This window comes from Vanacampus margaritifer, chromosome 5, assembly GCF_051991255.1.
Source record: "Vanacampus margaritifer isolate UIUO_Vmar chromosome 5, RoL_Vmar_1.0, whole genome shotgun sequence".
Lineage (NCBI taxonomy): Eukaryota > Metazoa > Chordata > Actinopteri > Syngnathiformes > Syngnathidae > Vanacampus > Vanacampus margaritifer.
In genome coordinates, this window is record NC_135436.1 from 20,404,935 (window position 1) to 20,420,524 (window position 15,590).

General features: G+C 40.9%; 1 protein-coding gene across 7 annotated transcripts in view; it reads right to left on the bottom strand.

The window, feature by feature from the left end:
• grik4 (glutamate receptor, ionotropic, kainate 4) overlaps window positions 1–15,590 on the bottom strand; it is a 333,823-nt gene that overhangs the window by 15,750 nt on the left and 302,483 nt on the right. For all 7 annotated transcript variants that reach the window (XM_077566650.1, XM_077566644.1, XM_077566647.1 and 4 more), the window contains 3 exons: window positions 14,234–14,437; window positions 10,434–10,547; window positions 779–888 (listed from right to left, as the gene is read on the bottom strand). In XM_077566650.1, the coding sequence (XP_077422776.1) occupies window positions 779–888; window positions 10,434–10,547; window positions 14,234–14,437 (428 nt within the window). The remainder of the gene's footprint in view (window positions 1–778; window positions 889–10,433; window positions 10,548–14,233; window positions 14,438–15,590) is intronic.

Below are 15,590 nucleotides of genomic sequence, written 5' to 3' on the forward strand. Positions count from 1 at the left end.
ACGCAAGGGCCGCTTAGTAGTTTAACAATATGCAAAATACACAAACTCAGCACTGAAGGAAAGCAAGCATTAACATAGCATTTATCATCACCTGATGCCATCATACCACAACAAAAAAGGTAAGGTATTTTTTTCATTATTTAAATACTTTACAGAGCGTAAATGTAAAAAACATTAATAGAAATTAAAATAGGAATTTTCGGTTTTTGGAGCTTGGGAACGGATTGATTGCATATACATTATTTCCTATGGGAAAAAATGTTTCGGAGGTTGAACAATTCGGACTTTGAAAACTTTGCAGGAACGAATTATGTTCAAAGGTACCACTGTAAGTGGCTTCAATGATGATGTTAGCCTTCTTCTCATCTACATGAATTTGACAGTCAAAAAGAAGACGCTACTTGATATATAGGGAGACATGATTTACATTTCAGGTATGTTGATTCAAAAATGGACGTGATGGAAATTCACTCGATATACTTTCAGTGGTATCAGACATTAAATTGAGCGTCCCTAAATGGCACACATGCTCTTTTGTCTGTGAAATGGATAGCCTGCTTAAGCACTGATGTTAGCTAGCAGGCTAGCCATTATGTTGCTAAATTACTCAAAGGCAACTCAACCACTTTATGAGACAATGTCTTTTTTGTCATCGTTTTCAGTTCAGGTCAGTGATAGTCTGTGGCTTTCTGCTACCCGCAAGTACCCTGACATCTATTGTTTACAAACATGAAAAGGTCTGCTGTCAGTATATGTGAGTGTGTGTGAGTGTGTCTACCTGGCCACCAGGAAGAGAACGCAACTCACGGCCAAATAGGCCAGCAGCATGAAGAGCCACACGCCTGGTGAGAACGGGTCCAGGAAGGAGAAGTAGCCTGGCCGTCGACCCTGAAACAAACACAGGACAGTGCTTACTTACATCCACGTGTTCAACTTTTGATAGTGTTAAAATCACTTCATCCAACCTGACCCGGGCGTTCCAAGCAGGAGGGTTGAGCTTGAGACTTTAAATGCTCCCCTCTTTAAAAGGTGACGAGGAAAACATCAACATCATCTCCGCTCGGTCAATGAGATTAATTAGCGGCCAAAGTTGCATGTTGAATCCGCCGCCCCACAGGCTGTGTTTACTATGAGTTAATCAACATTTACAGCTGTCCGCAACAGTGTGGCGGTAAACAATGCTAGTTGGATGTGATAAGTATAGATTTCCCTGTTGTAAACTGATAGCATTACAATTATGTGCTCTTGTTTGCACGTAAACATTCAGATCAGCAGTCATAAAACAGGTCTCCCATAGGCAGTAAATACTGCCGAGTGGTGGAGAATATTGAGACAACACGGCAAATAAGAGTTTCTATTCCCAGGGATACAGCTGTAAAAAATGAATTTTCACAATTTATGTCAAGTGCTAAACAAAATAATGTAATAAAAGTATATGCAACCCAATTACTGGGCGGAAAAATTCAAAACAGTAAAATCAGAGCAACAGGGGGCAAATTTCATTTACCATTACATCTGACAAAGCTGCCTTAAAAATAAACAAACAAACGAGGGTGGCACCATACACGACCCTAAATATAATGTATTATTATTATTATTATTATTATGAACAGTCTGCAGTTACACTTTAGGCCAGAGGTGGCAGTCATGAGTAAAAAAGTGACCAAATCCACAATGCATCTTTAAATGAAGAAGGACAGAGAGAAATAAAAATGAATTTTCGCTGTCAATTACATACAACCACTATAACACAACCTTTGCTAACGATTTAGCTTTGTTAATAAGTTAGCTAATGATAGCTGAAAAAAATACAGCTTATATGAGTGGTACATTGAGATGTTAGTTGTTGTTTTTTTCCCCTGACTACACATAACTCAAACACTTGTATCTCAAATCATGTTTCCTCATTAAATTGAATGGAAATGACATTAATCGGTTCCAACTACTCTGCCTCACACTAAAAAAACTTTTTTTTTTGTTTTTAAAAAGAGAAGGAAAACATCACTCTATAATATAACTTTAAAAAATATATCTTAATAACATTACTAAATAGAATATAAAAGCTGTGCATCATGATTAATTTATTGCAGCTCCTTCTGGTATGCAGAATTTGGCCACCGGGAGGCACTATAATCCAGTCATGAACAGACAGAAATAAAGAGTTTCACTACTACTGTAAGCAAGTAATATTAGTAATTTTTCACAAAGGATAAATAATTCATCCCTTGTTATATTGTTTGCTTATATTATATTATCTTATATTATATTATGTTTATGCACAAATGCACCACCACACAAAATTTTTGCTCGCAAGTCAAAGCAAAAATGGCTTGCATCTTGACGAACTCACATTAGATCAATATTTTTTTCTAATGTCATGTCCTAATTCGTAGAGGTTGAAAAAAGTAACGAGCCTGTAAAAAGCAAATGTAGGGAATAAACGTAACAAACACTCAACAAAGTAGATACCCCAAAAAAAAAAAATCTACCTAAGTATAATAATAAAGAAATACATTTGGACATGATCACTCCGCCACCACTGTTAGTAAGTAATAGACCAGAGAGACTACAGTCTTTCATTATCTAACAGCAACAGCCACTGTCCTCTAAATGGAACCAATTACTAGTGAAGCAGCGCCACAGCAATGTGTGTTTGCGCAATGTGCATGTGTGTTAAGTGGACATTCCGAATAGCATCCACTTCCACAGAGACATACCATCTGTTTCGTGACCGTGAAAAGAGTCAGCGGGATCGAAAGTAAACAGTGGCGGTGATCGATCACATGACCAGTTGCTCCTCGTGATCCTGCCTCAAGCTCTGCAATCACCATTTCATCGGCGCCCTCAAAATCAGTCCGATGCTAAATTGTCAATGATGAAGTCTCCGGGGACACCATGAACGCATCGCTAATACGTCGCTTAGCCCCGAGCAAAATTAATTTTGCGGCACTCGGGTGGAATCATTTTGTTGAGGATTTTCTTATGATCAACGAGGCTCATTTAGAGCTACGCGGGGATGAGCATTCATAATTCATTGATGCATGAGGCTGGCAGAGCAAAAGAGGCAAGAATGGACAGTTTGGAGGCATGATGAGAATGGAGCACCCATGATGATGAAAACTTGTTGCTGCTGCTGCTTTGACTGCGCTAATGGCCCTTTTGTGCTGACACGCCTCCTCCTTCCTCTTCTTCTTTGCCGGTGGAGGTTGGCTACGTGCTGCTGAAGCAGCGTTCTGTTAACTGCCAGGCCCTTTTGTCCGCATTTTAAGTTCCCACCGAGGTGCCGTTGCAAAGATGAAGAGAGCTGCAGCGATGCCAACAGATGGTGGCCAAAAGATCCAAAATCGAGACTGAGCACATGGTTGATAAAAGAAGAAGAAGAAGAAAAAAAAAAAAGAGTTGTGTTGTGCTGCAGATCTCGGCGCTTTAATATGTTTGTATTAAGACAAAGTTATGCTTTCAGGAGCTGCAGGGGAAATAATCCGCTAGGAGGCTGCAGCAGATACACTATTTTGCAAATGGAACTGCATAAAAAGTATGCACATTTCCATTTTCTGTCTTTTCAGTATGCTTCCTTTCATATTAAGAAAGAGCCCTAATGGCGCCTTTTAGCTGTCATTTGTTTGTTTTGATTTTACAAAGCCTGAATCTAAAAAAAAACAAAAAACATTTTCCCAGCTGTTGCAGATAAAAATAGCTGATAGAGTGGTGCCTTGACTTACAAGTTTAAATCCTTATCATGCTCTTTATAGAGTGGCTAAGCTGTAATAATATTATTCATTATTTGGAGAGGATAAAGAATATACACATTTGAGAAATGTAATATTGTCTGTCAACTCATGATGAAAGGGTTATAACTACCACTTTGTTGATGCTCGTTTCATTAGCCTCTCGATGGCATTTCACCTTGTGTGTTAGCATTACGCTAGCAGACTTCGGTAAATTGAGGTACCACTGTAAGTCACTGTCCTGCATTTATGAAGCTGTCTTGAATGTGTTCCAATAAATCAATACTCGCCGCTAACAATGAGATGGCATTGAAAGTTGTACCTAAGACATGGAAATTCCACACGGAAAAGCTCGGGCCAAAATTTTAACCCCCGCACATCGAAGTTGAAGTCAAATGTACTGCAAGAGTGAACAGTAAAACATAATTGAAATGTTGTATGATGAGATTAATCACCCCCAACAGCGGATGTGACTGCCTGTTATATGTGACTGTAATTGAGGATAGAGTGTCACTAAAAGGTTCGCTTTTTTTTTTTTTAATTTATAATAACTTGTAGGCAAATATTGAATGTGTTTCAGACAGTCGCAAGTGCTTTCCAGTACATGTTTGGCTTGTGTTGCCCCTACGCGCTCACTGTATTTGTGGGAGAGTGTTTGTTTGTTTGCGCCTGACAGATAGCGAGACCACAGTGCTGTTTGTGTTTGCGTGTCGGCATTCCAGAGCTTGTCAGGAGCTGTTTGCGCTGTCACTCATTGACAATGCGGGCTTGGGCGGCCCAGTGTGTACGTTTCTGGCCGTTGAGGACAACATGGCTGATTCCATAGTACAGTAAATAATAGTGAAAATGTGAACAGAGCAACACAGATCAGACATGTTGCATCAAATGCATCCCAAACTGAAATGGTGGGCTAATTTTTATGGTCCCAAATAATGTTTATGACAATAAGGAAAAAAAAACATTTCTATTAGGAAGCCCTTCTTTTGACATTTGATTGTCTTGTTTTCCCTCTCGCGTGTCTGAAGGAGCTGGTGAGGTTATGCAGTCAAGGATTTCACCTATTCATCCCGCCTCTTTATATGCATCCCACAATGTTTGCCCCTGGAGACTGCCTGCCTGAATACTGACTCACTGAAGGACACTTCCCATTGTCATTTCAACTCTTCTTCCTCTTGGCTTGCATCTCTGCTTTCATCTTTCTATCCCCTCCCTCAGAATACTCCTTACTCATTTAGGTCTCATTTCGTCTCTTTCTGATCTTCTGTAGTTTCCTCGTCTGATTCAGTCGGGGTCACAAGGTCACTCTAATCTCCCCGTCACTTGAGCTCTCCTATTCATATGCAACACAATAGCGCACTAGTGTTAATTTTATCCACCATTTTTAAATTTAGTCTCAGTTTTAGTCCAGTTTCAATCAAGCTTGTTAGTTTTTTATCATAGTTAATCAACCTCATCCCGCTTTTAATTAGTCTATTTTTAGTCGACTATAACTAGCATTTTAGTCTTTATTTTAGTCAAGAAAACAATTTTATTCGTCGAGTTTTAGTCAACAAAAACTATCAACGTTTTAGTCTAGTTTTAGTCAGGACAATCATTTAACCCCTGTATTTTTTTCACCATAAGATAATGTTGAACATTTCAGATCTAAAACTATTTCAGATAAAAAATTCTCAAAAAAACAACTTGAGGCACAATTAAAGTGGCTATTATGGCTCCATGCTACGAGCAAGCAAGTTAGCTAGCATTAGTTAGCGGTCGGTTTAACATTATTGTTAGAATGTTACAGCTGTTGGATTAATGTTACGTTACTATAACTATACATATATATTATTGTTTAACCTTTCACCGTGAAACCACCTACTGTCTGTCTCATGTGTTTGTGCATGTTGCACTCACTAGCTAGCTAGCAGATTTGAAAGGGGGGTTGGAGGGGGGGGGGCACATGACAGATTAGCAGAGACAAGATTTTACAAAATCATATCATTTTCGTCTCGTTTTGGTCATGAACTAAAATGTCCATAGATTTTAGTCCATTTTTTATTAAAAGTGAAGTACATTTCCGTCTTGTCTTTATTAGTTGACGGAAATACTTACTGATTTTGTCCTAGTTATTGTTTATTAATGAAGGTTTCAGTCTAGTCTAGTTTTAGTCCGGTGAAAAATGTGCATTGACGGAATTATTTTTGTTTAGTTTTTTGTTGACGAAATTAACACTTTTAGTGCACAGCTTTCAAATTGTCTAGAGCAGGGGTGGCCAACATCTGGCGCATGATCTGCCTCAATCCGGCCCACAGATCATAAATTAAAGCAACAGTAGCTCCATATGTCTGAGTGCATGTGCGTTCTTGAGTGAGGACGAATATGTGTATTCACAGAACGTATGGTGTTCCACAGGGTTCAATTCTGGGCCCTCTGCTGTTTTATACAGTGCTCTACATATAAAGAGTTGAGTGATGGGAGTCAGTGTTATAAGTGCATGATTTCCAATGCCAAGTTGAGCAATTCTATTCTAAACAACAGCTAGCTATCTAGCAAAACTGAAAGACCACTTCTTTATGCTGCATGGAGATAGGGAATACAAGAACACAACGCATTCTCAATTCAAGGTGAAGAGAGCCAGATTCGATAAAAAGGCTACTCTCCCTGTTCATTCTGTTAACCAGTATTTTTTTCCCCCGCAATAAAGAAAGGTTTTGTGAAAGCGCATAGGAAACTGGTGGGGTTAAGTACCTCCAAGGTTAAGAACCACTTTATTATATCTATGTGTGGCTAGTATATACAAGTATACTGCATTTGCACCGTCCCGGAATTATGTGAGCCAATAAAGCTTTGTATGCCACACTCTGCCTGCCTTCAGGCCCACTTCTGAAAATGACACATCTCCTTTTCAGCCCCAATCAACCTCTACGTTTAATTATGCAACACGTCTACTACTAGCAACTACTTGGATGCAAGAGTCCCCGGTATTGACTTCTCTTAAGGACTCTTTTACCTCACTTGGCTTTGTAGCGCAGATGACGAAGGTGACAGGAATGAACGTTTTCTATGAGACCAGGCTGCAAGTAGCTCAAGGTTACACTGTGTCACTGTTCATAACCAAGACGACCGACTGAGGCCAACAGTGGCACGCGCATGAACTGTCTGCTGATATACACAAACCACAACATGATTTTTGTTGGTGTCTCTTTAAATGAAAACATGTCAAGAGTGGAAAATTCAAGGTCAAACTGTTTCAGGATGATAGTTGACCTCTTGTTTTTTTTCCGTATTTAGAATCATTTTTCCCAACAGGATATAATGTAAATGAAAATGATCTGTTCCAAGATTGGAATGTTACCATCATAGAAACCATGACAGTAAATGCGTCGTCGTCATTGAATCAATCCTGTGTGGCGCCACCACAAAAAAAGGACAAAATCCGACTGCACTATACAGTTAGGGCTGCTGAAAAATATCACTGGCACCCCCATACCTACTTTTGGGGACTTGTATGCTGCAAGAGAACCAAGATAAGGGCAGGCAAAAGTCTCTCTGCCCTTCGGCATCCTGGTCACCACCTCTTCCAGCTGCCTTCCTTAGGCAGGTGCTATAGAAATATGGACACTATACCATTTTCAAAATAGCATAAAAAATAAAAATCACAATGAGTTGATTGATTGTTAGCTATCCGCATTGTAGATTAAGGACATTTACCACCTTAGAAGTGTATTTAAGTACTTTCAACCTCAACCTCAAGGCTGTTTTGACTTTAAATATCTACCAATTATCTTGGGAAAATAAATACTCAACTTAATCTAGCGAGTTTGAAACAAGCCGCACACCCTATCGAAGAAATCTGTGTGTCACATCAGTGTCGAATTACAAGTGCAGTCCAGAAAGGGATGAACTTTGTCAGATGTGAGAAATGCCAACAAGAGTCAAGAAAGTTATATGAAATGAGACAAGGAACCTTCACCTTTCACGGTTTATTTTTAAACCCTTGACTCATGGCTGGTTCTTTTGATAGTAAATTGTCCTCTCCGTTTGTCTCGTAACGACCACTTACGGAAGAATAGTGCGTCAACCGGGTCATGTCTGTACCAATTCAACCTGGCATCGTGTGTGTGTGTGTTGTGTGAACCCTGTGGGACGTTGGCCCCATGTCGCTACAAGCTGCCAGCTGCCTGCCTCCCTCCAACTTCAGAGGCGCCACAGCCTTTTAAAACGGCACCTGCTGGGGCCATCGATTGATTCTCCCCAACTGCACAATTGAGTGCCTCGCTGCTCCACCTATTAGTACTGTGCGCTGACCACAGGGAGGTACAAAAGAGGGGAGGTTGACAAGAATGGGAAACAGGACAGTAATAGAGAATGGAAATAAATGCTCCTGAAGGATAACAAAAGACAGTTCAGGCTACAATTGGTGCTATGCTAAGCGCTCCTTGGGTCACCTTGGGTGTTAGAGGAGGGCGGCCTTGATTAATGGGCTTCTGATTCTGCAAACATTGGCTCGCATCCTGCTGCACTTAAGTTGTTTCTAGGTGTCTTGCTTGGGTTTGCTCTCTGGATACGAGAGGTTAAGGAGGGCGCAGGGTAGAGGGAAGAGACATTAGCCCTGTTTGCGCCACGCTGGACAATTTATACATTATTTATTATTATATTGCCAACCCTTGCAGAGGGATACATACTATGAATGTCTTTTTTTTAGCATCCTCACGTCAGTGACTGTTTACATGCAATCAATAACAGTTTTGAAAGGTGATGTAAACACGTGCAAAAACCCAAATATGACTCCTGAGTTACCCCCTTTTGTAACCCAAATACCCAAATCTTATGAGTACAGGAAGTACTAGCATGTGCAGCATATTGTGCACTACCCACCAGAAATACACAAGCAGGAACGAGGAGGAAAACCGACTACTTTATTAGTGTGGTGAGTGATATGTAAACAATGTCTTATAAATGGTAGAAAAAAAGAAATGACGGCTATTTGCGTCATGACGCTGATCGATCACATTACTATGTTTATGGGAGTAACTGTCTACTGGCACATATAAACATATTTTTCCCAAATATTTCAGAAATCTGACATACTCAGTGTAACAATACTTTTTAAAAAGTAGGCACATTATTGCCTGGTCAACAGAAAATCCACTACCATACAACGACAAATGGAACGGGAGACACACAAATCTTACCAATAGTTACCAATAGTTTGGATACCAGTACCATCAAAGCCATTTGTGTTGGTTGTTGGCTCCACAGAAAATACTATATCTTGGGTAAACCACGGTTGAACTATACATGGTGACTACAAAAACAATGGCGGAGTACCAGGGTCTTCTCTCCCCGGGAACCTTTGCAGACCATTGCAAGAAGAATTGCCTCAACTTAGTTCCAGGGTCATTTACAAGACCAAAAGAAGCCCTTGCTAGGGAGTGAATCAAATCAAATCAATTAATTCTAAGAGGATCTCTTTGGAGAGACCTGTGTGTGATTGATCAAAATGAAAATCGATCTTGACGGATTCGATGGTTAGGGCACCCAGACGATTGGCACTGAAGGACTGCTGCAGCTTTCGTCCGCCTTCACGGTCAATGGGTCATTGAGGGGCCACCTCCTCCACCTGATCCGCTGTTGAGGCCTCCTTTCGACAGATTATATTTTTAGTTCTGTGGGGTGGCCATCCACCCTTCCCAAGATCCGTCCGTCCGTCCGTCCGTCTTCTTCCGCTTATCCGGTGTCGGGTCGCGGGGGCAGCAGCTTTAGCAGGGAAGCCCAGACTTCCCTCTCCCCAGCCACTTCAGCCAGCTCATCCGACGGGACCCCAAGGCGTTCCCAGGACAGCCGAGAGACATAGTCTCTCCAGCGTGTCCTGGGTCGTCCCCGGGGCCTCCTGCCGGTAGGACATGCCCGGAACACCTCCCCAGGAAGGCGTCCAGGAGGCATCCGAACCAGATGCCCGAGCCACCTCAACTGGTTCCTCTCAACGTGGAGGAGCAGCGACTCGACGCTTAGTCCCTCTCGGATGACCGAGCTTCTCACCCTATCTCTAAGGGAGAGCCCGGCTACCCTGCGGAGGAAACTCTTTTCGGCCGCTTGCATCCGGGATCTTGTTCTTTCGGTCACGACCCACAGCTCGTGACCATAGGTGAGGGTAGGAACGTAGATCGACCGGTAAATCGAGAGCTTTGCCTTTCGGCTCAGCTCCTTCTTCACCACAACGGACCGATACAGCGTCCGCATCACTGCAGACGCTGCACCGATCCGCCTGTCGATCTCCCGCTCTAACCTACCCTCACTCGTGAACAAGACCCCAAGATACTTGAACTCCTCCACTTGGGGCAGGACCTCCTCCCCGACCCGGAGAGGGCACTCCACCCTTTTCCGACTGAGGACCATGGTCTCGGATTTGGAGGTGCTGATCCTCATCTTTCCCTTCCCAAGACGCAAAACTCAAAACAGGGGGAGCATGACCTGGCTATCCTATCTGACTCCATTAATAGGGTCAGCACAGACCGTGTCAAAACAGTGACAAACTGAATGGATCTGAACTGCTTGGCGGAAATGCATCAATTAAGACCCTAGCTTGAATGAGAGAAAGAAAAGGCTAAATGGTCCAAATAGTGAGGCAAAACCGATTAAGAGGTATGTTAGGAGAAATACAGAACAACACGATTGTCTGGCCGCCTGCGATGCCTTTCAATCGGCTGGATTGTGACTCACCAGGTGGACGCGGTACATGATGCTAATGCCGAGGGTCATGAAGGGTTTGGAGAAGTCAATGACCTTTTCACGTTCCGCTGTGATGGTGAGGCCAGCGACTGCCAAGTCAGCTTTCTGAAACACACACAGTGAATAATTCCAGTCAAAGACCTACCGTACTTCCAGAGACTCTACAGAGTCCTACAAAAGAAACTACAGTACACACATTTGGTAGCCTTAGTAGTAATAGTAAGCCGTGAACAAATTCAGACATTTAATCAACAACGTTTTACAATCAATCCGTGAATCAGATGAGCATGACAAAGCAAGACTGCAAACATTATGAAGCAGTTTTGTATCTATCTGTAATTGTGATCTTTCTCAGGCATTTTGTATGAGGTTAGCATCTACAGAATGGAGGTCTTCAGTTTTGTGCTGATCCAAATTAGAATTGCCTTTGTGCTGTTCATGCAATCCTAGTGATGTAGCTTTTGTATTATCTCTCATTAGATTGTGCAGGTGTACCCAATCAAGTATATGTAGCCTTGGTCTGAAAACCCACTTAACTTAGTCCGAAAGTTTGGAAAACACATTTATATAGCCGCCCAAATAAGTGGTCGAAACAGTGGCTGATAAAACACAGCAACAAAATGGCCAACAAGAAAACAAGGCAGTAAAATGTAACTGCGAGGTGAGTCTTCATCTCCCCGAGGGACACAAAGTGGAAGGAGCAGCACTTCGGCCGCAGCGGGAGAATGAAGGAGATTGTGAAGAATGGGCGGGAGAATGAATAGGAAGGGGAGGGGGGGGGGCATCAACAAGACCGCATCGCTGCATCGCTGCAGATGCCTCTGCAAATGCATGACCTGCTGTTCTTTGTTACATTTGTTCCATAATTAATCAAACCTTTAGATCACATTTAAAAGACTGGCCTTTGAACCCTCACCTTCTGCTCAGTCTTTGCCTCAATTACTGCACTACACTAAAACTTTGCACCTAGAGTGGCGATAGAAAGTCTACATGACCCAGATCAGAAGACACTCAAAAGTGGGGATCTGGCTATGTTTAGAATCCACCAATCACATTCAAACCAATGTGAAATGTGAGTCAACACACAACAGCCACCATTTTAAGGGGAAGTCAACCTTGACAATAATATGCGACCTCACTTCTCTGAACATGACATTGTGATTAATATTACATTTGTGGAATATGAGTTATGGAGCAAAATCCAGCTGTTTTTATCCATCTCGGGGGAGGCCATTTTGTCACTTGCTGTCGACTGAAGATGACATCACAGTTGCTCAGGGCTCAGGCAGCGACCAATCACAGCTCACCTGTTTTCTGAAGCCGAGCTGTGATTTGTTGTTACTTGAGACCTGAGCAACTGTGATGTCATTTTCACGCGACAGCAAGTGGCAAAATGGCCGCCTTCTGAAATTGATTAAAAACTGCTGGATTTTGTTGCTTAACTCATATTCCACTAAGACAATCGTGCAGTTTAAAAAGGTAATATTACAGCTTTTTCTACATCATGCATGCTCCACCAATGCCCGGATGAGTACGAAGAGTCCTGGCTGTTTTACTTTGACTGCACCTATTCAGCTTTTATCTTCCCTTTATAGTAGACTGTGCAGGGGAGGGGAGGGGCAAAGTTTTTCTTACCTCATTTGAAGTCATGTGTTCCTTTGTCAACTGTGGCTGCGCTTTAAGATCGTGCACGCACTCGCATGAACGAGCCTGACACAGATGCTGCAGTTACGCTTTGGGCCACAGGTGGCAGTCGTGAGTAAAAAAGTGACAAACTGCACAAAGTTTCTTTAACCAGAATATCATATTTAGACTACTGGGGCTGCAGATGGAACATATTATTTTGGGTTTACTTCCCCTTTAAGCATTTCTGATCAAATAACCCCAAATAACATTTAGCTGTTCTAGTATGCTTTTCCCGACAGTTTACAGCACAAGACACGGTCCGGCATCAGAGGTATGAAGGAACTGGACGTCCCTCCGAAAATGGATGAAAAAACAAGAAGAGGCTGTCAAGAGAACTACACTAAAGAACTGCAGAAATTACTGGCAAGTTACTGTACTGGCTCTCCTAACTTCTATACATGTTTGGATTATGGGTTATGTTGACAAGGTACTGTACAAACCTTATTTGTATTTTTACGTTCAATCAGCACACACACGGGCACATTGCGCACGGTGGCCTGGCGTATGCTGCTGCCCGACACGCCGGCAGGCTTTCGCCCTTCATCATCAGCGGTCGCAAACCTCTGCCTCATCTTTTTTCTTCTTCTTGTTCTTCTTCTTTTTGTTTTTCTTTTTCTTTTTTAACTCGCAGCCGTTTGAAAGTCTGATCGGCTGCAGCCAGCGCCAGAAGGAAGACACACGCGGGGAGAGCAGCCGTCGAGGCAATTTCTACAAAGGCAGATCCTTTGCAAGATGAACACGCAGTCGTAACATGGGCTGAATTATTTATGTGACAATAGAATATTAATATTGATAACTGGATTTCTGTGCCTGCCTGCTGTTAAGCCTTCTAGTGTAGTTCAGTTTCCTATTACAGCTTAGTAACGCCATAAAAGGGCTTGAGAATTTTTTTTTTTAGGACGCAGTGAAACCCGGCTTGACTGCCCTCGGCATGTGTAATAGTTATCTTAGGTGCGTGACAGCTGTCAAACTTCTGCAGTAAAAATTGGTCCGTGTGATCGGCGCACACCCCGGGATGTCTTCTGTCACTTCTGTCCACTGAGTTGGCAAATACTGTATGTTGTCCCTCCTGCTTGTACATACCTGAAACATCTCATCTTAGCGATCCCAATAGCACATCAGGGCTGCATCAAATCTGGTTGTACTGACAAAAAAAAAAAAAAGAAAAAAAAAAAGGGGGCCCTACTGAACTAAAGTACATTAGAGCCTAGATTTGTGAGCGACCTGGGTTATAAACGATTTGGGTTATGAAAAAAAAATTTGGGGGAGAAAAATTACCAACACTATTTTGGTTTACCTTTGTATGGAAGGCTCAGAAGCTTTTTTCTTGCTACATAAAAAAAAAAAAAAAAAAAAAATCTAATATCAAAAATCTAAAATGGCCACCACGAGTCCACGACCATGTGGGTGGTGGAGACCATTTAGTTATTTCCTCATCATGAACGAGTGTTTTCACCTTGTGTATATATTGCATAAAATGTAACTTTTACAATGCTCAAAATAAGGTTGCTGGTTATTCTGCGGCTGGAAAGGATTACTTACATTTCGATTTGTTTCAATGGGAAATAATAACTCAGTTGGTTCCCGCCATTGCAATTGCAATTCCATATTGCATTCTATTTACTTTGATTTCTCGTCAGGGTTCATTCAAGGTTGTAATCGTTTGCCAGATGTTGTTACAAACGGGGTCATGTAATGGATTAGGTTCATAGCCTGAGATTCCACTGTATACTGCTTTGTAAAAAGCAGTACAGTCAACCTAAACTATAGTTCCTCTGAAGGTGAATCTTGCAGTGACGCTGGTAAAAAATAAAAAGAACAGGGGTGCATTGCTTTGCATACACAATGACTTTCATTTGTATTTCGACAAATCAGCTGAGGATCTTCTCCATCACACCACCTCTAAGTCCCCTTCTAAAGTTTGTCCTCTCCCTTTCTCATACTTTTTGCTGCCCTACCTCAACTTGAATGCCTTTAAAAGGCTTATTTCCAACAAGTTGTGCAAGTCCGTTGAGAATACACCTCACATATGAGGTAACGCCATGTAGATTTGATGAGATAAACATGTTCATTTAACTTCAAGGGACTTATACATATTTACATACCCTGGAAATGAGCTCGCCCACCATACCGCTCCATGTTCCATTGGCTCCAGGGACACCATACTGTCCATCCCCCACCAGTCGTATACGGTACTTGAACTTGAGAATGGCTGCCAGCTCCTTCAGCATGTCGACACAGAAGCCTTCGTAGCGCTCATTTCCCTCCAGATCGTGGTGGTCCGGCCGCAGCATCACGTATGGATTCTCCTGGATTACACAACGTCGGCATTATCAACACGTCTTTTATTTTTTGGGTCAATTAATTGTTTTTGTTCACATGTTCAGCTGCCGAGAAATTGAAGCATTTGTGGCGAGATTTTTACATTACTGTAATAAACACCGGAAAAAAAGATGATTAAGTTCAGCAAAAATAAATAAATAAATAATAAGGGATAAATTAGTTTTTTATTTAATTTTAGAATTTATTTAATTTAAAATATTATTGAGAAACACAATTAATTGTTTTTGTTCACATGTTCAGCTGCCGAGAAATTGAAGCATTTGTGGCAAGATTTTCTACATTACTGTAATAAACACCGGGAAAGTGAAGATGATTAAGTTCAGCAAAAATAAATAAATAAATAAATAAATAAATAATAAGGGATAAATTTGTTTTTTATTTAATTTTAGAATTTATTTAATTTAAAATATTATTGAGAAACACAATTAATTGTTTTTGTTCACATGTCAGCTGCCGAGAAATTGAAGCATTTGCGGCAAGATTTTCTACATTACTGTAATAAACACCGGGAAAGTGAAGATGATTAAGTTCAGCAAAAATAAACAAATAAATAAATAATAAGGGATAAATTTGTTTTTTATTTAATTTTAGAATTTATTTAATTTAAAATATTATTGAGAAACACAATTAATTGTTTTTGTTCACATGTCAGCTGCCGAGAAATTGAAGCATTTGCGGCAAGATTTTCTACATTACTGTAATAAACACCGGGAAAGTGAAGATGATTAAGTTCAGCAAAAATAAATAAATAAATAAATAATAAGGGATAAATTTGTTTTTTATTTAATTTTAGAATTTATTTAATTTAAAATATTATTGAGAAACACAATTAATTGTTTTTGTTCACATGTCAGCTGCCGAGAAATTGAAGCATTTGTGGCAAGATTTTCTACATTACTGTAATAAACACCGGGAAAAAAGATGATTAAGTTCAGCAAAAATAAATAAATAAATAACAAGTGATAAAATTGTTTTTTATTTAATTTTAGAATTTATTTTATTTTAAATATTATTGAGAAAGACGAATCTGGACGATTTTTTGGGGGGCTGGAATGGATTAATGGCAGTTGCATTCATTTCAATAGGAAAGGTCGACTTGAGATGCAAATGTTTTAAGTT